The sequence below is a fragment of the Ceratotherium simum genome, chromosome 22, assembly GCF_057802395.1.
Source record: "Ceratotherium simum simum isolate JZ-2026a chromosome 22, ASM5780239v1, whole genome shotgun sequence".
In the NCBI taxonomy this organism is placed as follows: Eukaryota; Metazoa; Chordata; class Mammalia; order Perissodactyla; family Rhinocerotidae; genus Ceratotherium; species Ceratotherium simum.
In genome coordinates, this window is record NC_141921.1 from 32,536,887 (window position 1) to 32,562,783 (window position 25,897).

At 52.5% G+C, this 25,897-nt stretch overlaps 1 protein-coding gene across 1 annotated transcript in view; it reads left to right on the forward strand.

Annotated features, from left to right (window-relative positions):
- Positions 1 to 25,897, forward strand: part of MYOM3 (myomesin 3) — a 45,679-nt gene that overhangs the window by 12,870 nt on the left and 6,912 nt on the right. Inside the window, exons 10-28 of the mRNA XM_004426120.3 lie at positions 474 to 615; positions 1,738 to 1,937; positions 2,638 to 2,691; positions 3,095 to 3,222; positions 5,982 to 6,165; positions 9,264 to 9,438; positions 11,783 to 11,904; positions 12,298 to 12,485; positions 12,753 to 12,879; positions 14,035 to 14,213; positions 16,950 to 17,064; positions 18,339 to 18,495; positions 19,202 to 19,311; positions 20,774 to 20,818; positions 21,458 to 21,594; positions 23,192 to 23,336; positions 23,474 to 23,533; positions 23,905 to 23,972; positions 25,079 to 25,189. Of these exons, the coding sequence (XP_004426177.2) occupies positions 474 to 615; positions 1,738 to 1,937; positions 2,638 to 2,691; positions 3,095 to 3,222; positions 5,982 to 6,165; positions 9,264 to 9,438; positions 11,783 to 11,904; positions 12,298 to 12,485; positions 12,753 to 12,879; positions 14,035 to 14,213; positions 16,950 to 17,064; positions 18,339 to 18,495; positions 19,202 to 19,311; positions 20,774 to 20,818; positions 21,458 to 21,594; positions 23,192 to 23,336; positions 23,474 to 23,533; positions 23,905 to 23,972; positions 25,079 to 25,189 (2,447 nt within the window). The remainder of the gene's footprint in view (positions 1 to 473; positions 616 to 1,737; positions 1,938 to 2,637; positions 2,692 to 3,094; positions 3,223 to 5,981; positions 6,166 to 9,263; positions 9,439 to 11,782; positions 11,905 to 12,297; positions 12,486 to 12,752; positions 12,880 to 14,034; positions 14,214 to 16,949; positions 17,065 to 18,338; positions 18,496 to 19,201; positions 19,312 to 20,773; positions 20,819 to 21,457; positions 21,595 to 23,191; positions 23,337 to 23,473; positions 23,534 to 23,904; positions 23,973 to 25,078; positions 25,190 to 25,897) is intronic.

Genomic DNA, 25,897 nt, shown 5'->3' on the forward strand with positions numbered 1-25,897 from the left:
TATGACCCTCCAAAAGGACACAGCCTGAGAGTCTCAGACTTGGTGGGAGCTGGGGAGGGAAGGCTGAACATGGGCAGAGATGATTCTAGACCCTGGTTGATTTCTGCCTCCTAGTTTTGCCACTCTATCTGGGTGACCTTGGGCAAGTCACTTTTCTTGTATGAGACTCAATTTTCCCATCTACAAGATGGAGATTTGCTCTGGGGCTCAGAGATTAATTATGCCAATTGTTCAGGAGCGTGGTGTAGAATGAGCCCCTAATAAATGGTACTCCCACCAGCCCCCAGATGCTGTGTTTAAGAGGAGGAGGCTATTATTCAGGTCCTGGTCCTCCAGATCAGAACTGAGCCCCTGGAGGGTTAATGAGAAGAGGATGGTGGGGAGGAGTGGGAGGGGCTTGTTGCCAAGTGGACGCTGACTGAGAGCCTCCCCCATCCCCCTGTCTCTCCCCACCCCCCACCCCTGGGTTTTAGATGCTGCAGCTGAGAAGCCAGGGGCCCCAGGTTCCCCCCTGAATGTCCAATGCCTGGATGTGAACAGAGACTGCCTCATCCTGACATGGACCCCGCCCAGCAACACCCGGGGCAGCCCCATCACAGGCTACTTGGTCGAGCTGTGAGTCCGCCTCTGGAGTGGCAGAGCCCCTGCGGGTAGATGGCTCTGTGAAGACCACAGAGTGGGGGCCACAGGAAAGAGGGGGCCCCATGCCTCTCCTCAAAACAGGGCAGGAGGTAGACCGTGTGGTATAATTTAGGGGCAATAGAAGGGCGTCCACTGATACCTGGAATTTCACCTTCTGACTCTTTACAGCAAGAGCTGACCCTGGAAGGGGCAAACAGTAAGTGCTTGAAGCCTGAGCACATGTGCATTTGCTGGCGACTTTCCTCCCTCAGTGACAGAGATGGAGTAGCACTGACCCCAGAGGGAGGGCCCTACCAGGAAGGGGAGGGCCCAGGACATCCCGCCTCCTTCATGTGCTACCAGCTCAGAGGCCCTAGTTTGAGGCAGCACCTAATCCTGCCACTGATGGGGCTCACAGACTATGTACCGGAGCTGCATGCCTTATCTCACTGAATCCCTACAACAACCCCCACCTGAGGGAGAGGGGGACTCCTTAGTGCCCCGTTCTACAAATGAGGAAACTGAGGTTCATGGGGCCATGACTTTGCCCAAAGTGACACTGCTTATTAGTGATGGAGTCGGGATTTGGATCCACCTGTGACCACTGCCCCATCCAGCCAGTAACCTGTGCTGAGGTACGATCTGAAGACAATGATACCCAGAGGGCGCAGAGAGTCTAGACTCTGAGGGTCAATCTGAATGCACGCCGACCTCGGGAGTGGACAGCCCTCAGGTGAATTCCCAACTCAACCACTCATGAGCCGTGTGACCTTGGGCAAGTCATTTCGCTCTCTGTTCCGTAGATCCCTGATTGTAGAGTGAAGGTAATCACATCTAACTCTGAAGACTGTCAGGATTAAAAGAGATGATGGATGGGAAGAGCACAGCACAGCTCCAGGCGCACAGGAAAGCTCCATGAAAGGCACTAGCTATTTTGATTGGCATCATGGTCTGTGGAGGATGACCCCCAACCTCCTGGAGGCCAAGGGCAGGACTTTAATTGGCTGAGATGAGCTGGGGCGGCAGCCCAGGGTGGTGGAATGGCCCTGGTAGAGGCTCAAACTGGGAAGGTGTGAGTCATGGGCAGGGGCTGAAGCCAGGGCCTCTGTCCCACAGGTGCCAGGGCGAGTCTGGGCAATGGGTGCCCTGCCACGAGGCCCCAGGCGGGACCTGTCGGTGCCCAATCCAAGGCCTCGTCGAAGGCCAGAGCTATCGATTCCGGGTGAGAGCTGTCAACAAAGCAGGCAGCAGCCCCCCCTCCAAGGCCTCAGAGCCAGTTGTCATGGGCGACCACGATGAAGCCCGAAGGAAGACAGGTGGGTACAGAGGCCTTGGGGGACATTCTAGAGCATCAGTCAGGGCGCACTCAGGACCGCCTCACACAGGAGAGAGGTGGCACTGTCCCCGTTCCAAGCCCTATGTCAAGGGCGGAGACACAGCCCAGCACTCGGGAACCCCTAGTCTGATGCAGGAGACACAGCGCTGTTCTTAGGAACCCCTAGCCTGAGGGGGAAGGTACAGCTAGTCTGATGGAAGAAACACAAACCTGTCCACAGGAGATGCCAATCTGAGGGAGGACCACAGCACCTTCTTCAGATGCTCTTAATCGGAAGGAGGAAAACAGCCCTGCTCAGGAGCCCCTAGCCTGGGCGGAAGTGAGGGGACACAGCCCTCTCAGCCCTTAGGAGTCAATCTGACTTGGGTTTGCCTCCCAGCTCCATTGTGCCCTAGGTGTCTGACCCCAGGCACATCGCTTCTCTCTGTCCCCATTTATACCAAGAGGACAGAGCCTCGCTCAGGGTCTGAGAGCAGCGGTGCTCCACTTTGGACCCCTGAGAATACTGGGGCCCAGAGAGGACCTGAGGACACACAGCGAGGGGCCGAGAGGCCGGGACTGGGAACGGGGGAGGAGTCAGCACCCAGAGCGGGGCAGGCCCTGCCCTGATGCCCCTGACCAGCCCCTCACACACCCAGCACCCCTGCTTATCCCCCAACATGCTCCATTCTCCATCCTAGAGATCCCCTTTGGTCTGGGAAAGAAGATCACGGTCAGCACAGATGATTTTGATGGTACGTGTGAACCCCAGCACTTGGCGTCAAGACTCCAGCCCCCTTTATTGTTCTGGAAACTCTGGGTCTCAAACTGGCAAAGAGGCAGAAGCTGTCCATGTGCAGGTGTGGGGAGGTGAGGGTGGGTGGGGTCTAGTCGGAGGAGGCCAGGGTTCTCAGGTGGCTGTGGCCCGTCTTGCTGTGACCCTCCAGGAGGAGGAAGCACGTTGGGGACAGTCCTGGGCAGGACATTGGGAGACCTGGGTTCTGGCTCCAGCTCTGCCTGGCCTTGCTGGGTGACCAGGAGCAAGTTCCTGCCCCTCTCTGGGCCCCAGTTCCCTTCTCTATGAGATGAGAGGCTGAGATTAGGGGTCTCTGAGGGCCCACCCATCTCTGACTCTGACTCAGATGACTCTGATTCTAGACTTTGTGACCATCCCCTCACCCCCAACCAATGTCCACGCCAGTGAGATCCGCGAGGCCTACGTGGTTCTGGCCTGGGAGGAGCCGAAGCCCCGGGGCAAAGCCCCGCTCACATACTCCCTGGAGAAGGTACAGAGACCCCAAGGCCCCAGCCCCAGGCTAGCCTGAGAAATAGACATGCTGTGGGACCAGGGCAGGGGACATGCTGAGAGACCCTGAGAGATCCCTTGGGGAGGCCTTCAGAGAACAGACGAGAATTCCCCACCTGGAAGGGCCTGAGCATGGCCCTACAGAGAGGCCGGAGGATGGGTTAATGACCTTTTGAAGTTAGCTCCAGCCCTGAGAGGCCAGTAGCTGATGGCATTTCCTGAGGCTATTGATGGAAATACACAAAATTGAGACACAGCCAACAGTAACAAACAGTAAGATCCACTGTTTCCTAGGTACCTCCCACCCTAAGTCTGGCTGGCATCGGGTCACACATCAGGTCAAGCACCTCTTCTTGGCCAGGATCATGTTGGGAGGGAAGCTAAGCTGGTACCCACCAGCCAAGGTCATCGACCTCCGGCACCCCCAGGGCGTGGGTGGGGGGCTGTGCTAGGAGGCGGTTCTCGCTGGGGTCAGAGTGGGCACAGGTGTCTGGGGAGGAGGGCAGCTTGTGCGGAGTGGATCTCACAGTGGAGGGGAGGCAGCATGGCCGAGTGAAAAACAGCATGTGTTAAGATCAATTCCAATCCTGACTTCTGCTGTGTGAGCCTGTTTCCTGAGTTCTCCGAGCCTCGGTTTGCTCCAGCATAGAATGGAGACCCACCCCGTGAGGACGGGATAAGACGCAGCACACAGCCGGGGCCAGCAGCCCTGGGCCTGTGAACGCTTCCCAAGGGGATGTTCTTGACTCTGATCTCCCTCAAGGAAGAGACCAGGTTTTACCTTCTCATTACTCGCTGTGCCCAGAGCAGCGCCTGGCACATAGTAGGTGGACAGTACAGGTTTAGTGAATCAATGAACAAGAAAGTTCCAGGGAGGCGTCTCTGACTCTGGCTGTCCAGATGGGCCTCTCCCTGCGCTCACAGTTGACCCTATTTCTCCAACATAGGAAGGCTACAGAAATTGAGGATTTGTTTCATGAGGCTGTAGAGTATAATGGTGAAGACCTTGGAGCCAGACTGCCTGGGTTCAAATCTTGTCTCTGCTGCTTACTAGCTGTGTGACCTTGGGGAAGATATTTAGCCTCTCTGTGCCTCAGTTTCTTCCTCTGTAAAATAGACATAATAATTTACACACCTTATAGGGTTAACGTGAGGATCAAATTAACTAAGGCACATCAAGACTGAGAACAGAACCCGGCACACAGTAGGTGCTCAGCAAGGTTCACTGGTGTTTATAGCGATTTCTTGGCCTAGCTGTGTTCTAGGCCACTGCGAGCCGGGTGGGCCCTGGGAGGGGAAGACACAGGGAGGGTGGGGGTCAGTGGTGTGCGTGGGTGTGTGTGTGCCCGTGTTTCTAGGTCTTAGCTCTCACGCCTAGATTCAGCAGAAGTGGCCCCTGCATCACCCTCTATCTTCCCAGAGACACGGGATTTATGGCTGCCTTTGGGGCCCCTGAGGCTGTGGAGAGTGAGCAGGTTTGGGGCACCCACACCTGCACTTAAGTACCAATTCCACCCGTTATTAGATGCATGACTTTCAGCCAAGTTAACAAAACTCCCTGAACCTGAGTTTCCTCGTCGGTGGGGAAATTAACACGTACCTTGCAGAGTTATTGTGAGAATTCACCCATTTACTCATTTATTCGTCCCACAAACATAGATTGCGCACCCCCCACGTGACAGTCCTATTCTCAGCCCTGGGGACTCAGCAGTGGATAAAACAGACAAACCCCTGCTTTGTGGAGCTGAGATTTGAGTAGGGGGGTGGGGAGACCCATGATAAAGAAGATAAATCAGTAAAATATTTAGCACATTAGCTAGTGGTGACACTAAGAAGAAAGACAAAAAGCAGGGATGGGATTCAGAGTGTTGGGAGGAAGGGCTGCTGACATTTTAGATGGGGGGCTGGAGAGGCCTCCCCAAGAAGGTGAGTTTTGAATAAAGGCCTAAAGGAAATGAGCCAGCCAGGAGATTTTTGTGGGAAGAACATTCCAGGCTAAAGGATTAGCAAGTGCAAAGGCCCAGAGGCAGGAGTTGGGCCTGGCACCATCCAGGAGCAGCAGCTGCCACAGAGCATGGTGGGTGGACAAAGGGGGACATGGGATGTGGCCAGACAGGTAGCAGGGGGTCAGACCATGGAGATACTTTTGCTCTGAGGGAGATGTGGGACTGGGGAGGGTTCTGGGCAGACAGGGATGTGATCTGACTTGTGTTGCAAAAGGATCCCTCTGATCATCATTTGGAGGAAAGACTGAATTAGTTTAAAGGTAGAAGTAGGCAGACCAGTTAGGAGGCTATTAAAATAACTCAGGTGAGAGATGCTGGTGGCTTGGATCAAGGTTGTGGCAGGGGACATGAAGATGGTAGGTCATGGTTGGATTATGGATAAATTTTGAAGGTGGAGCCAACTGGATTTGTTGATGGAGCTTATTGGGATGTGAGGGAAAGAGTCAAGGATGGCTCCAAGGATTTTGGCCCGAGCAACTGGAAGGGTGGGGGCCACTAACCCAGTGTGGGCGGGTGTGGAGACAAGATTCACAGTTCTGAACATGCTGAGTGTGAGCTGAGCAGTAGGCATCCAGGTAGGAATGTCGAGGAGGCAGGTGAATCCAGACCTCAGGTGTTCAGGGGCAGCCTGGGCCAGGGATAGAAGTTAAGGAGAGCATGTATGGGAAGCGCCCAGCACAGAACCAGGCCCAGGCAAGCGCTTAACCAATGTAAGTTTCTCTCCTTGTCACAGTCTGTCATAGGTAGTGGCACCTGGGAGGCCATCAGCTCAGAAACTCCTGTGAAATCCCCGAGATTCGCCCTTTTGGATCTGGAGAAAGGAAAGTCATATGTCTTTAGAGTGCGAGCGATGAACCAGTATGGCATGAGTGATCCCTCAGAGGCCAGCGAGCCCATCGCCTTGAAGGGGAAGCCAGGTAGGTACCTGTGTGATGCAGGAGATGGGGGCAGGCCAGGCCAGGCCAGGCCAGGCCAGGCTGTCAGCATCCAGGGCTCAGGAGCCTGTGGCTGCAGGAACAGAGCCGTGCCCATTTCCCTGTTCCTGACCCCTTCTACCTGTCATGAAGCTGAGAAGCAACTGTAAAGTTTTAGGGCATCAGGAGTCACATTTCTCTGGGCTCATGGAAGTACAGACATTTTTTTCCAGATCAACAATTCACAGGTTGCAGAATCCAGCTGGTCCAGCACAGGAGCTGAGTGTGACCAAGTGGTCCCTCAGTTCTAAAGGACCAACCAGCACCCGATCCTGCCTCATGCAGCCAGGAGTGAGCCTCCTGAGCAGGCCTCCTGCCCCCTCCCTGGTGGGGGCTGAGCTGTCCCACGCCAAGCCCTGGCTCACCAAGTGGGATGCCTCTCATCTGCAGCACAGCATGAGCCTGGGCAAGTCATTTGCAAGATGCAAACTTTTAAGTTCTCACCTGCCAAACCTATTGTTCTGAAGGCCTGGTTAAGTCTCCCACCTCTGGCTTCTTCCTGAGTCTCTTAGCTGCAGCTCCATCCTGGTCCCCACTTCCCGGGGTTCCCTTCCTCCTCTGAGGCCTCTGGATTCTGGGGTTCTTCCCTTTTTTATAAGATCAGACAAGATCAGAAGGTTCCTTGCAGCTGCCATCCCCAACTAGTCCTTCAAGGAACCCAGCTGCAGCACTACCCATCCAGGAAAAGCCTGATGTTCTGGTCTGGTTAACATCTAGGCTTGATTTGGGGGCCTGGCCAGTGAGCGGTTTGTGATTGGATGTGGGAGTCTCTGGACCACAAGGCAGCCTTGGGGCAAGGTTCTGGTACAGTTCAGAAAAGAAGAGAGAGCAGAGGAGGGGAGGGGAGGAAAAAAGAAAGGCATTTACTTGTATTATAAAAGTAAAATTATTAAACAAAAATTGGAAAATACAAAAAAAGCAAGAGAGAAAGAAAGAGAGGAGGGAAGGAGAGAAAGGAAGGAAGGATGGAGGGGAGAGAGGGAAAAGAATGCCCCTACTCCCATGAGTCCACTGCCCGGGGGTAACCACTGTGAGTATCTGGGCTTATGGCCTTTTGACCACATATCAATGTATCTTTTTGAAAGTATGATCAAACCATATGTAGAGCTGTGCATTCTACTTTTAAAAATTAACGTTATATCACAAACATTTCCTCAGGTCATAAAATCCTCCTTGAAATCATGATTTTAGTATCCGAGGACTGCTCCACACCACGGATACCCTCTTCTCAAGTTCTTGCCCTTCGATAGAATCAGGTCTCTTGGGCATGTGGGGACCCTGAGTGGCCCCATTCTGGCCTCTCCCCTCCACCCAGCCTTCATCCACTGCCACACTGTCTGCAACCTGAGAGGTTGAAGTTGCTGATGGGACCTTCCTGAGCCGACGACCTCAAGTCTATTTTCAGTACATCCCCTGGGCCAAGTGCAGAGCCTGGCTCAGAGTAGGCACTCAATAAATACTGGATTGTGTTGGATGGATGCTCAGTTCAGCCTTTGCCTGTTGACTCTGAGGCCACACCAGAACTCAAGGAGAGGTGTCCAGGGGAAAATGGAAGATGAGGCTCTAGAATTCATGAGAGAGTAGGGCTGGAGGTAAAGCCTGGGGAGTCACCTGCAAAGAGATGAAGGTTGAAGGCATGGGAATAAGCAGACCCTTGATATGAGAGGAGAGGAGAAAAATGGAGCAAGTCAAGGAACAGAAGTTTGAAGAAGTTCCACATTTGGTGACAAAAGGAAGACGGGGAGCCACTGAAGGATGTATAAGGAGTTTGAGAAGTAAAAAGAGAACTAGGAAGATCCTGTACCTGCCATCCATCCATCTGTCTTTTCACCCGTCCGTCCTTCCATCCATCCATCCATCCATTGATTCATCCATTCGTCCATCCATTCATCCATCCATCTTTCCATCTGTCCATTCATCCATCCATCCATACGTACATATGTTCATATGTCCATCTATTCATCTGTCCATCCATCCATCCACCCACCCACCCATCTGTTTATCTGCCTGTTCATCCATCAATTTTTCCATTTGTCCATCCTTCCATCCATCCATCCATCCATCTGTCCATCCATCCATCCATTCATCCTTCCAGTAATCCATTTATCCATCCATTCATCCATCCATCTATCCATCCACCCACCCACCCACCCATCCATTTATCTGTCTGTTCATCCATCGATTTGTCCATTTGTCCATCCTTCCATTCATCTATCTCCATCTATCCATTCATCCATCTATCCATTCACTCATCCATCCATCTGTCCATCCATCCATCCATTCATCCTTCCATTAATCCATTCGTCCATCCATCCATCCATCCATCCATCTATCCATTCATTCATCTATCCGTCCATACATGCATCTGTCTACCTGTCCATTCATCCATCCATCCATCTGTCCATTCATCCTTCTATTTGTCCATCCATCCCTTCATCCATCCATACATCTATCCATCTGTCCATCCATCCATTCATCCATGCACCCATCTATCCATCCATTTATCCACCCATTCGTCCATTATTCCATTCGTCCATTCATCCTTCTGTCCATCCATCCATCCGTCTATTCATCCATCCTTCCATCCATCCATACATCCATCTGTCCATTTAACAAATCATGGCAGCCCCTACCTCAAGGAGCATAGTCTCAGGGAGCCATGAAAATCAATAGAAAAGTTTCAAGGAAAGAAAATCAAGTTTCCTAGAGATTGAAGATAAAGAACTGAGGGAAATTGTCAGATTTGGTGACTTCTAAGAGAGAGAAAGGGATTATAAGGATTAACGAATGTGAGTTTTCGTGAGGAAGTGGAGATGTTTAGAGGTAAGAGGGGAGAGGACTTTTAGAATACAAGAGCCTGGAGCACACCTCTGGGACTAGGAAAGAGCTGCCTAAAACCCTGGGGCATTTCTGGAATCCATATTCCACCCTTGATTGCTGTGGGGGCTCCTCCCTGCCTCTCCCCACACCTCTCCCCCTCCCCAGCCTGTTAGCGCCATGTAACTCAGCGTCCTCACTCAACCCACATTTCTGGTTTTTAGCTACTCTCCCTCCACCAACTCAAGTTCAAGCTTTCCGAGACACACAGACCTCTGTCTCCCTGACCTGGGATCCTGTGAAAGACAGCCCAGAGCTTCTAGGTTATTACATCTACTCCAAGGAGGCAGGATCATCCGAGTGGCAAACAGTTAACAACAAACCCATCCAAGGCAACAAGTGAGTTTGCCCCACCCCTTCCTGCACCAGGGCATCCTCGAAGGAGGGGCCATAATAATAATGAAGTCTACAATTTCACAATATGGTTGGGCACTGGGCACTGTTCTAAGGTCTTTTCATATATTAGGTCATTTGGTTCTAACTGCAATCCTATGAGCTTAGGACTATTATTTTTATTATCATTTTACAGTTGAAGAAACTGAGGCACAGAACAGTTAAGTAACTTGCCAAAACTCCCTTAGCTGGTAAGTAGAGGAACTGAGACTTGACCCAGATGGCCTCTTTTTAGCAAACACTTGCTGAGGACATGTTGTTTGCAGACAGAGGTGACTGACTAGGTCTCGTCCCTCCAGGAGCTTAGAGACAGAGAGAGGCAGAGGGCACAGAGCAGTCAGCAGGCTTTGGGATCGGGGAGGCCTGGGTTCTGCTCTGCACCCAGCCCTCACTCACCTGGTGCCCCTGCACAGACTCGCCCTCTCTGAGCTTCTGCTCAGACTCTGGTCTTCTTGCCTTTCCAACTCCCACCCGCTCTGAGGCTCCCTCCTCACTCCGTGGCCCTGGTCCTTGCAGGCACGGTGAGCCTCAAGGCTTCTGGGCTCATGACTTCTCTCAGTTGTGAGGCTCTGAGGGGTAAGGTGCTCAGATGGTGACTCCCTCCCCTCCCTTTCCCTTGGCTGATGAGCCGGGCCCTGAGCACACGTGGCTGGGCTCCCCTCACCCTGGGCCATGACCCCCAAGATCATCTTACCTAGAAGAAGAGACAGGAACTTGTGCCCCACTAGTCTTTGATGCCTCACAGTCAGCTGAGTGGGGTCACTCACAATTTGTTACTTCTAAAATTCCCAAGTTGGAGAAAAACGGGGTTTTTGACAAATTAGCTCAGAGTCCAGGTTATCCCTGGAATAATATGTCTCCCACCACTTGCATTCGGTGTGCTTCCCTGAGGGGGCAGGGGTTCAGGGAGAGTTACGTTAAAGGAATGGCATGCCTGGGGAACGTGTCACACGTGGGGGGTGGCAAGCTCCTGTGCTATGTCCAGAGAACTCCTCACATGTGTGCATGTCATCTGTTACATGTGTCATGACTGGAAAGAGGACGAACACTGCTGTCCAGGAGGGCTGCCTGGGATGATGGTGTCAGGGGGCTCAGCCGGGCTGTGGTGATCAAGTTCAGCACCATATCGCGGGGCCCCTAGAACCTGGCTCACAGGAGATGTCTGGATGGATGGATGGATGGATGGATGGATGGATGGATGGATGAATAATGAATGGGCAGGTGCTGCCCTGGGACTCAGGAGACCTGGGCTCCGGTCCAGGCTGTATTCCTATTTGTATGCCCTTGGCCTCTTTCTTTCTGGGGGAGCCCTTCCCTACCTGTAAAATGAAGAAACTGGACAGTGTGGTCCGTAAGGGCCTCTCCAACATCCCAACATTCAACTTCATCCTCATCTCTAAAGCAGAGGTACGTAACAGTACCTTCCTCAGAGGGTGTTGTGATGAATGCCTGAGCTTACATAAATTATATGGAAAGTGAGTGCTAGACAAGGGTGTGCTGCTACCGTCACCATCGTCCCTGTCGTCATCCGCTGTCAACAGGGGCCGATCTGGGGAGTCTCCCTCAGCATCACCTGTTCAGGTGCTGCCTAAGCATCATCCCCTCGGTGATTCATCCCTCTCATAAAGATGTGTGCCCCATTAGATATGATGTCCCCGAGTGGGGAGCTTGATGCCATGTCAGCCATCAACACTTGATTTAAGTCCTCGGGATTCCTCAGGGTCGACTGGCTGGGAGAAGCTCCCTGTAGAACAAGATTTGCTACAGGAAAGTGTTGAGCAGTGAAAAGGGAGAAAGAGGTCCACAGTTTGGGTCTCATCTAGAAGGGTCAGGATGAGAAGGACGTTTTTCTCTAAGCCAGAGTGTCCTTGTGTGTCCCGGGGTGACAATTCTCTTGGGGGGTTCTTTAAAAGGCCTCTGTATTTTTTAATCACAGCATTTGTGCAGATAATAAGAGCCACTTGTTGTGTTTCAAGGACGAGGTCCTGAAGATGCACCACGTGGCACAGTTCAGGTGTCAGCTCCCTGGGCCTTCAACTGGTACCCTTCCCTGTATTTGCATTTTAATGGTGGGCTCTAGAAGAGCCACATCCTTTAAAACCTTAAGGACTTTGTCTGTGGTGTAGACATCACTCTGGGGGCAGGGGCAATATCTTTAGGTAAGAACTGGCCCAGAATCCTTAGATCCTACCACGCTGGTGGCCACTTATCCCACAACCTTGTTCTAGAAACTTCAGGAATGTCTGTGAGCTGTTTGGCCATGCCTGAAGGCTGCACATTTCTCTCCCAGGTTTACAGTTCCTGGGCTGAAGACGGGGAAGGAGTACGAGTTTTGTATCAGGTCCGTCAGCGAGGCTGGAGTGGGTGAGAGCTCTGCCGCCACTGAGCCCATCAGGGTCAAGCAGGCTCTGGGTAAGTTTGAAGAGGCAGGTCCAGCCGCAGAGCTCTGGGGGCAGCCCTGGGCTGGGCAGAGAGCTGAGGGGCTTATAGACCACATCTTAGAGGGTCCAATCCCAGAAGCCAATGGGCTCAAGCCCTCTGAGGGGAACTGGAGCTGACCCTGATGGCCCTTTCCTTTGGGAAGGAATAAACAATGGTCTGAGGCCATGTGGTGAAGCCTGACCAGGTCTGAGGCCCAGTTCCCTCCCCGGGGCACAGTCAGGGTTACCAGCAGATGCCACTGGCGCAGAACCCTCCGAGCATAGTGGCACCCAGTGGGGGAGGCTTATTGGCTCCCTCAGGCCCCACTGCCCAATCTGGCCACCCCTAGGGAGCATCCGCCCTCACCTCCTTGCCTCCCCATAGCTGTACCCTCCGCCCCATATGATTTCATCCTCCTGACCTGTGGGAAAAATGAAATGGTCATTGGATGGAAACCCCCCAAGCGTCGTGGAGGTGGCAAGATCCTGGGCTACTTCCTGGACCAGCACGACTCGGAGGAGCTGGACTGGCACCCGGTCAACCAGCAGCCTGTCCCCAGCCGGGTCTGCAAGGTAAGTCTGGAATGTGGCCTCCAGCCCGGTGTCCTGATTTGTGCAGGTGGAGACCGGAGGTCACTGTTGGAGGTTCTGAGGCTGAGAGAGGCCCCAGGTTCCCTTGCCTTGACAATCCAGCTAATTTTCAAGTGCAGACCTACTTGACCAATCTTGTTGATGAAAGCCCCCATAGACTTCCTGCTCTGACCCTCTCCTCCTGCGGCTGCACCTCTCTCCCCTCCCTCCCCAGCCTCTGCCTTCACCATCTTGTTTCTGCCCTTCAAGGTCAGTAACCTTCAGGAAGGCCACTTCTATGAGTTCCGTGCCCGGGCAGTAAACTGGGCAGGCGTTGGCGAGATGTCGGCACCCAGCAGCCTGTTTGAGTGCAAAGAGTGGACAATGCCCCAGCCAGGTGAGTGGCCTGGAGGTGCCGAAGTCCAGCACCTGCCCTCACCTCCCCTCCCTCCCCAAATCTAACTAATGAGATGAAGGCCGCCAGCCTCTCTGTACATGCAAGCTTGCTCTGTTGGTCCTGGACACCAGACCCCTGGCCCCTTCCACCAACTGACCCTGTAATCTCTGACACAGACAGTCTTATCCCTGCCTTAGAGGACCCTGACCTTGGCCATCGACTGGCCCTGTACCCTCAGCACAAACTACCCCTTAGCTCGACACACCATCTGAGCTCTGATTCTGGCCACAGACCAATCTCAAACCCCAAAGGCACACTGCTAGGGTGACCACTCATCTCAGTTTGCCTGAGACTTTCCTGGTCTTACTACTGAAAGTCCCACGTCCCAGTCCTGGACAAAGAGGGTCAGTCACCCTGCACGCTGCTCCCAAAACCACATCAGCTTTCTCACAAATGAGCCCCTCACCTCCCTTCTAGGAAGGAAGGATCACAACCTTCCACTGTTCTGTTCAGTTCAGTTCCATTTTCTACACAAAACCATTACCTGAATGGCAGATAATTTCTATGTGTGATGCTTTGGACAACAACAATTATAAACAACTAATATTTATTGGGTACTTAATATGTACAGACACTTTCTATAAATTATGTCATTAATGCTCACAACAGTACTATATTATAAGAACTTTTATTATCCCCATTTTACAGATGAGGAGACAGGAACATGGAGGCTAAGTAACTTGCCCAGAGAGCCCATGGCCTGAAAGGGTGGAGCTGGGACATGAACCTGGTGATCTGGCTCTGGAGATCACACCCGCAGCCCCTACACTACACACTGAACCAGCAAAACATTAGCAGGATTAATGCTGCCTGGGATGAGGAGGGGAGGATCAGGGATGCTTCGGGAGGAAGTGATGCTGAGCACATGCTAAAGAGTTCACCCTATCTCAGGCCCAGACCAAGCTTTGTCCCAAAGCCAAGGCCGGCCAGGTGTCCACTATCCAGAGCAGGCGCTTCCAGGCCTGGTTGTGACTGGAAGATGGACAAGCTTGCTGACTGACCCCCCAGCTTGCTGCCCAGCTGTCTGGCTGGCCATTTGGTGTGTCGGGCTGGTTGCCTAGCTGCCCAACTCCTTCTCTACCCCATCTCCCACAGGCCCCCCGCATGACGTGCAGGCGTTCGAGGTGCGGGCCACCTCCCTGATGCTGAAGTGGGAGCCCCCACTGTACACAGGGGCTGGGCCTGTCACAGGCTACCGCATCAGTGTCCAAGAGGAAGGCTCTGAGGAATGGAAGCCAGTCACCCCAGACCCTGTCTCTGGCACCCACCTGAGGGTGAGTCCCTGCCACCTTTGTCCTCTCACCCTCCCAGAGCCTTCCCTGCCACTGGACATGGCAGGACTACAGAACCTCAGGACTGGAACGACCCTCAGAGATCACTGCCCTCACTTAATGGCAGCAAAGGACCAGAGAGGCAGAGTGACTTACCCAGGGTCACACAGTGAGTTGGTAGTAGGTCTGGCTGGCTAGTAGTCTTAACTTGCTCCGTGCTGGGCAGACTTCTTCCTAAAAACTCACTTATAATTGGCGAGGTATATCAGCATTTGGATATGCATATCCTTTGAGCCAGGAATTCTGCTTCTAGGATTGAACTGTAGAGAAATAATTAGGCAAGCATGCAAAGACCTAAGGACAATAGCGCTCACACTATCAGCGTTTATAAAGACAGAAGTTAACAACAAGTTCAATATCCATCAGTAGGGAGTTTGCTTAAATAAATCGTAGTGTATCCTTGAAGTGGAAACTGTGCCAGGTGGTGTAAAGACTACGGTGGTTTCAGGAGGGGCAATAGCATAAAGAAGGAGGAAGACCGACATGTATGCATTGGCATGGAAATATATCCATCCTATGTGGCTAAGGAAAAAAAGCAGGCTACAGTGTAGCGTATTTATACGAAGATAACATATAATATATGTATATCACAGCATACCTATTATATATCAACAAACATATATGCAGATATATGTTTCTTAATTTAAATGAGAAACAAACTCTAAACTCTGTGGACAAATAAGAAAACGAGCAGAATCATTGGTGGTGGTGGTTTTAACTTCCACACATATAGGAGAAAGGAGAACACAAAATCCTCTCCTGACATAACACAGACAACTCACAAATATTTGTACATGTCAGAAAACAAATGTGTCAACTGAAGCACTCTTAGCCAACACAAATTACCAACTCAGACAATCAATCAGAATCAGAGACTTCCAGTTCACTGGGGCCACTTGCACAAACTGTGGCATCGTCTCTGAAGCCAGCATGTCTCACGGGCCTCCTTTGTTTAAGGAATATTTGTAAGAACAGTTCCGTGATGTGGATTAAATTTTGCTTTCTGTAGCTCTAGGGAAAGAGGGAATATTTTCTCCAGCTCATTTTCCTCAGGTGTCTCTCACCTCAGGACCGTGTTCAGTTTTCAAGTCCACGTGTTAGCATTCTATTAGTTAGCACCAAGAGAAAAGACGGCAGGCTGAAGAAGACCAAAACAACAGGAAAGAATAAGATACTGACAAACAGAATATGGCACATGTCGTGTTTCTACATGGTTTACATGTATTTCAAAGTCTAAATGGAATTTTACAAAATTGTTAATTCTGGGCATCTGTAGGTGGGACTGCCAGGGGAGTTATAATCTTTTGTTTTATTTTTTCTCTGTTGCTTTAATATTTCCCCAACAAGTGTATATTTCTTTTATAATCAGAAAAAATAAAAATACTTCCATTTTGAAAAAATAACCCTAAGGCCACCTAAGACAGACTCAGGGAGGACAAGAAGGCCCGGCCAGTGGAGTACTCTGAGATTCTGCAATTTCCGCTTCCCTGAGATCAGGCTCCCTGCAGTAGAGTCGGCCAGTGCTGGACAGCTGGCCCATGAGAGCCACACAGGATGGATGGTCCCTCTGTTCCCCACGTAGTTTGGCCCAGGCCAGAGCGGGGTGGGGCCTCTGTGACTTGGCACCATTTCCGCGTGTGGATGGTTGGCCGGCATTCACTCAGTCATTCATTCAACACTCCCTGACACCTACTTAGTGCCAGATCTGGAACCAGATCCTGGACGTAAAAAGCTAAATAAGTCACAATCCTTGGGTAACAGGCAATTACAATACTGTGTATTATACAATTGAGGGGGGTCCAAGGGACTCTGGGAGCTCCAAGGAGGAAGGTCAGAGACCCTTCCTGGAATCTTTGCATCTGCCCGAGCTGAGTGGTGAAGCATGAGAAGGAGGAGAGGGCGTTCCAGGCAGAGGGCTCAGCAAGGGCAGAGGCAGGGAGGCGTGAAACGACGTGAAGTGGGGACCCCGAGGGAGTCACGGAGTGGGGGGCATATAGAGCAGTAAGACCACAGAAAGCTAAGGCCGGATTCGGAAGACTTTAGGTCTTTAGGTCTAAACCTCAGAATTTGAACTTCACCCTGAAGGCCACTGAAAGGTTTAAGCGCAATCAGATTGGCATCTTGGAAAGACTGGCAGAGGGAACGATAGACTGGGGAAGAAGGGTCTAGAGGCAGAGACGCCATTTAGGAAACTGCTGGACTAATCCAGGTGAAGAGAAAGAAAGCTTCAGCCAAGGCTGTGGGCCAGGACGTGGAGGGGAGCAGCCACATTCAAGAAACGTTGGGGAAATAAATGGGTAGAACTTGGTGATTGGAGGTGCAGGGCTCGAGGAAAAGATGCTGAAGCTGATCCCCAGGCTTCTCTCCGGGGTGACGGACGGAGGAGACACAGGGCCCAGGAAGGGAGAGGGTCTCTTGTTGGGCGGCTGATGATGAGTTAAGCTCCGAGCAGGTGGAGTTCCAGGGGCCACAGGCAGGGGAGATAATCCCAATGGAGAGGCCCGCTAAAACCTGGAGCTCGGGGGAGCGATGTGCTCCTAGCCTGTCCCCCCACAGGGCAGCCTGTGCCCTCTGGGGTTCCACAGAAGCGGTTCCCCACACCCCACGGCCAGGGTTGCAAGAAGGGTGAGTCTTTGCTGTCCTCAGTGCTCACTCTTACCCCCATCCCTCCTCCCCCAGATTTCTGACCTGCAGCCGGGGAAGACTTACGTGTTCCAGGTACAGGCTGTGAATTCAGCTGGTCTGGGGCAACCGTCCATGCCCACGGACCCCATACTCCTGGAGGACAAGCCAGGTAGGGGCAGGCAGAGGGTGCCAGCACTCGGCTGCTGGGCTGTACCATTGAGGACGGGTGGAGCTCGGGGCGGGGTCAGAGAAGCATGCAGATGGGACCTGCCAGGCCCTCCTCCCACCGCCCGGCCACGCTCCCCCCAGCTCTTCCTGCCTGCCTGCCTGTTTCTCTCCACATCCCCCACTCCCGTTGATTTCTGTGAGATCTCAACATATGAACGTCTTTTCTTTATGATTTGATGGGATCTTCCATTCTTTCACAAGCCACATTCATAAACTCCCACAACTCTTCACAGATATTTAAAACAACACCCAACTCCATTTCAGATACTACACATGGCTTTGCGTGTCTTGCAGTCACGACTCCTGAGATCCCCTCCTACCACACATGCTGGATGCTGTGCTGGGTCCTTACACTGCCCTGGCTGGCCTTCCCGACAAGCCTTGAGGGGGCCATCATTGTCCCCACTTTATTTATTTATTTATTTTTTTGGTGAGGAAGATCAGCCCTGAGCTAACATCCATGCCAATCCTCCTCTTTTTGCTGAGGAAGACTGGGCCTGGGCTCACATCCGTGCCCATCTGCCTCCACTTTATGTGGGACGCCACCACAGCATGGCCTGACAAGCGGTGCGTCACTGCGCACCCGGGATCCGAACCCCGGGCCGCCAGCAGCGGAGCGAGTGAAGTTAATCGCTACGCCACGGGGCCGGCCCCTTGTCCCCACTTCAGAACTGATTTTATTGTAGCTCAGAGAGGTGAAATGACCAGGTGACACAGTTAGTACATGACAGAATCACTCCTCTCTCCTAACTATAAAGCACGTTCTGTTTCCATTCTTTTAATCATTCATTCATTCATTCAGCAAATATTTGGTGATGCCCACATTGCGCTGGGGATACAGCAGTGGATGAGAAGGCAAGGGCCTTGCGCTAGTGTCGGGGAGGGGCGAGTGGATGACAGTGAACAAGTAAACACTTACATGAAGAAAATGATTTAAGATATGACAAGTGCTACAAAGGAAATGCAACAGGGTGATATGGAGGGGTGGGGGTTACTCAAGCCAGGGTGGTCATGGAGGGCCTCTCTGAAGAGGTGACATGTGAGCTGAGAAGGAGCTGGATTATGCAAGGCCTTGGAGACCACAGCAAGGAGTCTGGGGTTTGTTGTTTTATTCAGATGCAATGGGCAGCCACTGGGAGGTTTGAGCAGGGGAGGGGCACGACCTGGTTTGTTATTTATAAACACCTGGTACCCTCCGTTGGATCCTGCCCTCAGATGCCCGGGAGATCGAGGTCGGTGTGGATGAAGAGGGCTTCATCTACTTGGCTTTCGAAGCCCCCGAGGCCCCCGACTCCTCAGAGTTCCAGTGGTCCAAGGACTATAAGGGCCCGCCGGACCCCCAGAGGGTCAAGGTCGAGGAGGGAGTAAACAAGTAAGTGAGGGCAGAGGGGGCAGCGGGACTGGCCCACAGGTCCCGGATGTCGTCAGATGAACTGGCAGAGACGCGTGGGGGAGACCAGCTGGCAGGACTCACAGACAATGGGCTTGAGAGGGGCTGCCTGTCTCTCAGGAAGGACGCTGACTGCCACCCTAGGAGGGGGGAAGGGAGAGCGCATTTAAGGAGCTAAAATGGCGCATTCACTTGGAGGTCGTTTTTCTGGAGGGAACTGCGTGTCCTCTGCGTCGGCTCCTCCGAGGAGACACTCAGGACTTGGTTTCTAGCCTGGGTGCCGGTGACTTGCTCTCGCAAGTTCTCTGGGCTCAGCGTCCTCGTCTGTAAGGGGTTGGAACCAGATGACCACAAGGGCTGCTGTCAAACGCCCTCAGGTCTCGCCCTCCATCCCCAGCAGCTCGTCCAGCAGGAGAGAAAGCAATGGCTTGAGCCCTGGGAGGAGAGACAGGGCAGTGCGTCCAGTAAGGAGACCTTGTGCCAGAGCCTAGCTAACGGGGGCCACTGAAGGTGCCAGAGCTGCCCTGGGCAGGGGACCCTGAGGGAGTATAAGGAGGCAGCCCCCCCTGCTCCCCAGCTCGGCCGGGTCTGGATGGGGTGCAAGGCCTGCAGAGCCAACCAAGACTCTCAGCTCCCAGGCCTCCATGCACAAGGCCCCTCTCAGAGCCTCTGCTCCCCTCTCTGCCAGGTCCAAGGTCATCCTGAAAGACCCTGGCCTCGAGGACTTAGGCACCTACTCGGTGGTGGTCACTGATGCTGACGAAGACATCTCAGCGAGCCACACGCTGACCGAGGAAGGTACTGCCCCTGCTCCACTGCCACCTCCCCAGAGACACAGGCCCAGATCGAGAGTCCCAAACACAAATGCCCCCAGAGGCGAGCAGGAAATAACGAAACTGAGTAAAGCAGCAATTTCCAGAGAAGTCTGCCCTCACCCACCCCTTCAATCAGTCAGTCAATGAATAAAGATCTATTGAGCACCTACCATTTGCCAGATACTGTCCTCGGCCCTGGGGGTTACATCTGGGAACTCAACAGGCAAAAAGCCCTGCCTGATGGAGTTCACATTCTTTCTTGTCTCTCTTTTTTCTACTTTGATAAAAGCAAAGGTACCAGAATTATTTCATTTCCCTCCGTAGCCTACGAAAAACAACAGTGCAAGTGTAATGATAAATTGCAATGGCAATTGGTCTGAGGAATGAAGATGACAATAGGGAGCAGTGGGGACTGTGGCAAACCAGAGAGTGGATGCCATGTCTAAAGGGTCATCCATGTTTGATGATGTAAGCCGAACTGAAACCAGTGCTGATGACTGACAAGACCCACGCTCTGCTGTCTCCATAGCAACCAAGGGGCAGTGCATTGTCTTCCCTGCTGATTGCACACCAGGCCCTTTGATTTTGTTAAGAAGCAGAAGCCAGAGAGGCCTGGGTTCCAATATTAGTTCCACAATTCGTTGGCTGTTTGCCCTTGGGCAAGTCACGTCACCTCTCTGGGCCTCAGATTCCTCATCTGTAAAGGGGGATTATAATCCCTGGCTGCCCCAACTGAAACCATGTTGTTATGCAGATACAATCAGATGATTCTGTGCAAACTAAAGCCACCCACAAAAGTAAGAGGGTTTTTTTTGTTTGTTTTGACTGGATGCTTGCCCTGAGTCAGACTTATCATACTAAGGACTCTGGGACTTACAAGGGAAATGAGGCATGAGCTCTGCCCCTGCCCGTTCATCCACGCAACATATATTTATTGAACGCCTACTGTGTACCAGACTCTCATGTAGGCCCAGGGTTCAGCTTAGCAAGAGAGACAAACCTAACACAAAGAAGCAGTTAGCAAATGAGGCAGCGCTCTGCAGAACTGCCGTGGAGATTTGTGGACTGAAGGGCTCAGTGCAGGGGCCAGACCCTCAGGTACTAGAACAGCATGTTACAGTGGTTAACGGGGCTCAGGAGCCAGTGGGCCTGAAGTACAGTGGAGGTGGACAGTGATGCTCACCCCATAGTGTTGTGTGAGGATGAGTGAGAATGCAGAGCCTGGCACATAGTAGGTGCTTCTCTGAGGAGGTAGCACTTGATCTCAGGATGGCCTGCAGCAGCCCCGCAGCCCCCTTGGTGCCCCACAGGGCTCATCATCAACCCCTGGGTAGCCAAGTGACCCCAAGCTGAGGGGGAAGTGTCTCGGACTTTCCCCCAGCATGGACTCCACTGGCCGGAGTATTTCATCCTCTTTGGTTTCTTTCTTGTTCCTCCCTGTCCAGAGCTGAACAAGCTGAAGAAGTTGAGCCATGAGATCAGAAACCCAGGTAAGCTGTCCAGGCCGCAGCTCCCCCCGGGGTGTCCTGAGCAGAGCTGAGTCAGGTGGAGAGCCAGAAACCGGCCCCGGGCCAGAGGATGGGGCCTCATGGGGCCGCAGGGTCAGAGACTCAGGGAGTCAGCAGTCCGTGAAAGGGAAAAGGACAGCCAGCAGGACGGAAAGGGCGTGCAAGGCAGGGCAGAGCGGACGGTTTCTTCTTGGATTTTGGGTCGTCTAAGCCTCCGCTTCCCTCCACGGGCTAGTGGCGCACAGTCCCTGGAGCAGGGGCACAAACTTGGGTGCACATTGGAACCCCCTGGAAGCTTTTCAAAATCCCGAGAGCCCAGGCCACACCCCAGACAAATCAACTCTGGGGCCGGAGCCCAGACATTCGTGTTTTTGAAAGTCCTCCGGGATGAGGGGTTGGGGGTACACGGCCTCAAAGCGTGGGAAGAGGAAAAGCTTCCCTGAGGTGAATTCAATCTAGAGGGACCGAATGCGGAAAACCCTCCTCGGACCCCCGCTCCAGAGTCTCCTTGAGACTCTCAAGCACTTTGCACGTCAAATGCCGGCGGTGTGCTCCCGGTGGGGCGGGGAGGAGGGTGCCCCGGGGTGCCCCGCCCACCCCCTGCCGTCCTCTGCCGCCCAGTCATCAAGCTGATCTCCGGCTGGAACGTGGACATCCTCGAGCAAGGGGAGGTGCGGCTTTGGCTGGAAGTGGAAAAGTTATCTCCGGCCGCTGAGCTGCATCTAATCTTCAACAACAAGGAGATCTTCAGCTCACCGGTAACTGGGGGCTCAGAGTTCCTGAGGTTCTCCTGCCCGGGCCGTGGCCTCTGGGGGCAGCGGTTCTCACAGGCCGGCACCGCCCCCTAGCGGACATCTCAGAAACGGCCACATGCTTTGGCTGTCACAGTGATGGGGTCGCGGTGGGCACACCCGGCTTTTAGCGCGGGGTGCGGGGGGCAGGCACGCTAGACGCTCACCAGTGCGAGGGACACTCCCACAATCAAAGAATTTCCCACGCCACCCCCCACAGCTTTTGAATTTCCTGCCAGACGTTCTTAAAATGAAAAACCTACATTCATGCCTATAATTATCCAAACCTAGACCCTAACTCTGTTTTAGATGTAAAGTATTTTTGCACAGTTTTAATATACACTGAATAGAGAGTTTCTATTCTAGTAGACAGTTTACCTCTGTGCTTTCATTCATTTTCCTGTTCCTCTTGTACAGAAGAGCTTTTGATCTTTTTGCTTTTCTTCTCTCAAATTCAAACCAATCCGTTATAAATCAGAACAGCATGAGTGAGACGGTGTCTGAGCATCTACGACTGAAATATATATTACTTTTATTTCTTCTTCATGTTACAGTTGTGGTATGATGTTGCTTTTTTAAAAAATCATGTGTAGATAGGTTGTCTTAGATTGGACCATAGGAGTTGTCCATACTCAACTGTTTTTGCTTACAAACACGGCAATTTCAATCTCATGAGAGATTCAGTCATGAGACCACATTATTTGTGAATCTCATCTCCAGATGGCACAGTGGCCATCGAAAATATGTGTTGTAGAGAGGGATGCTGTCCTGACAGAGGAGAAAGAGCTTGGGGCTGGATGTCAGAAGACTCATAACCATCCGCCGTGGGTTGTGTGCCCTTGGTTGGGTCTCTTCACCTCTCTGTGCCTCAGTTTCTGCATCTGTATAGTGGGGCTGATTGCCCAGAATCAGGAGGAGCAAATGAGAAAATAGATTTGAAAGTTCTGCATAAAGATTAAGCGTCCTTGACTCATGGTAGAGGAAGTGTTACCAAGTCTAGACTCTAGTACACAGCACTGAGACTATCAGTTGCCCTCGTAGAAAAATAAAATAAAATTAGACAGCTCCCTCAGATAATACATGCAAATAAAGCCAGAGGGAATAAGGTCCTAAATGTGGAAAATAAAACTTTTAAAAACTGTTAGAATATGACAAAACGTAAATGAACAGTAATTCTGGGAACCAGGTACACAGGTGTTTTTTATATTATCCTTTATACTTTTATGGGGATTTTTTTCTATTAAATTGCAAAAGAAGTAGAAAATAAGAAAAAATGTGACACAGTAGGGGTTGAGGGCATGTTATTAATTGCAATTAATTCAAGCACCCAAGACTTTCCTGTGCCTGCCAGGCCCCGGGGATGTTCTCAGGGCTGGGTGTGGGAGAGCTGCAGTCTATAAGCAGCAGAGGGTTATCCAGGGCCCCCTCCGCAGTCTCTGAAGGCTTCTAACTCTGACATATCATCCCCCAAGCCCGACGATGCCCTGATGTGTGCCCCACAACACAAATTCCTGGGGAGGGGAAAAGGATAAAAAAAAACACTCTTGGGGTTTGTTCTTTCCAGAATCGCAAAATCAATTTTGACCGAGAGAAGGGCTTGGTGGAAGTGATCATCCAGAACTTGTCTGAGGATGACAAAGGGTCATATACTGCTCAGCTCCAAGATGGAAAAGCCAAAAACCAGATCACGCTGGCACTGGTGGACGACGGTCAGCCCAGCCCCGCCCTGCCCGCCCTGCCCCAGGCACTGGCCCCAGCTCTCAGCCCTGGGGTCTTCTGTCCTGATGGCCCTCTCTGCACCGGCACTCCTCCTGGCTCAGGCCGGCTCTTCCTTGTGTGTTCACAGATTTTGACAAACTTCTGAGGAAGGCAGATGCTAAGAGAAGGGACTGGAAGAGAAAACAGGGTAAGAGCTGTGGGGGGGAAGTTCAAAAGCCTGGGCCCCCAGGCCAGTGGTCGGTGCTGGGCAGCTGCTGGACTAGTGGGTTCATAGAGCCCTCAGCCTGGCTGGACCCCCGAGGGACAGCCACTGCAATTCAGTCCAGGTCTGTCCCGGCGCCAGAACAAAACAACCCTTGCCCGACCTGAGAGTGAGCACCTCCTTAGATGTGGCGCCCAAGGCATGTCCCCTGCCTCACCTCTGTGCCCGCCCTGGTGGGGGCAGAATCGGAGAAGCCAGGGCCCCCTGCCCAGCTGGCTTCCCCTGTCTCGCCACCAGGTGGCGCCTGGGTGAGCCTGGCGCTCTGACCGGTGGGCGTGTTTCTTTCGCGCTCGCAGGTCCCTATTTCGAGGAGCCCTTGCAGTGGAAGGTCACGGAGGACTGCCAAGTGCTGCTGACGTGCAAGGCGAGTCCCCGCCCCCGCCTCCAGCCCTGCCCCCAGGCCCAGAGGGCCAGACCTGTGGCTTGTCCCCAAGCCCGGTGGCTGTCCTTGCCCCATTCCCCCAAATTCCATGCTCTGAGCTTGGCTGACCCCATACCTGGGAAGCAGCCCCAGGGAGACTGCATTTAACTGCGCTTAACTGTTAAACAAAGCCTCCCCTCGCCTTCCCCAGGGAGCGGAATCAGTGTGAGTTGGGTCAGCGTTGAATCTCCCAGCTGCTCCGGGAAGGGGTTCTGTGGGGCCGGGGGATTTGGGAGCAAGTGATGGGTCTGTATGTGGAGGGGGGTTCCCTGGTGTCTATTAGTAGCCTTGCCAGACACTGTGCTCGGTGCTTCAGAGCATTGCTTTCTTTCATCTGCCTCGCAATCATCTGTGAGATGGGCAATATTCCCCCACTTCACGGATGAGGAAACGCGTGGGGAGATAGCTCAAGACCACGCGGTAAGAGGTAGAGCCTGGGGCCTGTCTGACTCCAAAGCTGGTGCTCCTTCTCAGCTCCCTGCAGCCTCTTCAGATAACTGGGGAAGGGCAGGGTGGGGGAAGCATATCCATTCAGCAAACTCAAAGCCCCTACTATGCGCCAGACACTCTGCCAGGCACTGGGCATATGAGGATGAAGAAGTGGTCTCCTTAGGCCTCTAGGAGCCCACAGTCTGAAGCAGGATCATTGGAAAATAGCATACCTCCTGCTGTGATCAACACATGTGCAGGAAATTGATTAATCACGATGAGGGGTGCTCTGGGGGGGCTTCAAGGAAGGCTTCCTGGAGGAGGTGACGTCTAAGGTGACGTCTAACTTGAGTCTTTAAGATGCATAGGAGTTTACAAGGAAAAATAGAGTAGAGAGGGGACCAAGAGGCAGAGGGAACACCATTAGCAAAAGTCCAGAGTCCAGAAGGCAGCAGAGGAGATATGGTGTGAGGAAAGAGTTGGCTGAGACTTAGCCTAAGAATGTGTGTGTGTTGGAGGGGGGTGGGGGGGTCATGTTTGTAAAAAAAGTCCTGATGAGCTGAGTTTTCACTTAAAAAGAGAAAGCCTAATGGAGTCTCCTCATTCCCCACCTTCCTCAGGCGACCAACACCAGGAAGGAAACCCACTTCCAGTGGTTCTTCCAGAAGAGAGAGACGCCAAACGGTCAGTACGACCCAGAAACTGGGGAAGGGCTTCTCCGCATCGAAGAGGTGAGTGCAGCCCCGGCTCCAGGGCTCACACCCTCCCGGCCATGCCAGGAGCACTGGGCTGGGAGTCAGGAGCAGGCTGGGACTAGGGTGAGGCAAGTGAGGCACTCATCTCGGGCTCAAAATTTAAGGGGGTTCATGAAAACTCGTAATCAAGATAAATAAGATTTCATGCAATATTTTAAAAAAATCAAAATTGATGCAAAAAAAAGACCAAGAGGAAAACAATACCAAATTTTACATAAAGACAGGGTCACTATTACTGATATTTCCTTTTGCTTGACTCCAGTCCCGGCCCTGCCACGGACTGTGCAGCCCTGAGCTAGTCACTGCCCCTCTGTGACCTCGGCTTCATCTGTAACATGAACGGGTTGGAAGGGATGCGCTCTCCAAGATTCCGTCCCCCCCACACTCTAGGATTCAGGACGGGAAGGCTGGCTCCATGTGAGGCAGGTCTGGGTAGAGCAAAGCAGGCCTGGGGCTCAGTCCTCCCACCCACCTCCTCCCCGTGGCCTTCGGAGGGATGTGTCCTGGTCAAGAGAGAAACGCAAGGCTTGTTCTCAAACATTCCATGTATTTCTGCCCTGCTGCTGATTTCTGTGGCCTCCCTGGGTGCCAGGGAGGACTGGAGCAAACACAAGTTTGCTGACTAGGAAGGAAATAATGATTTTAGGGTCTTCCAGATCCTGGCCAGAACGATGTCAAGCTGGC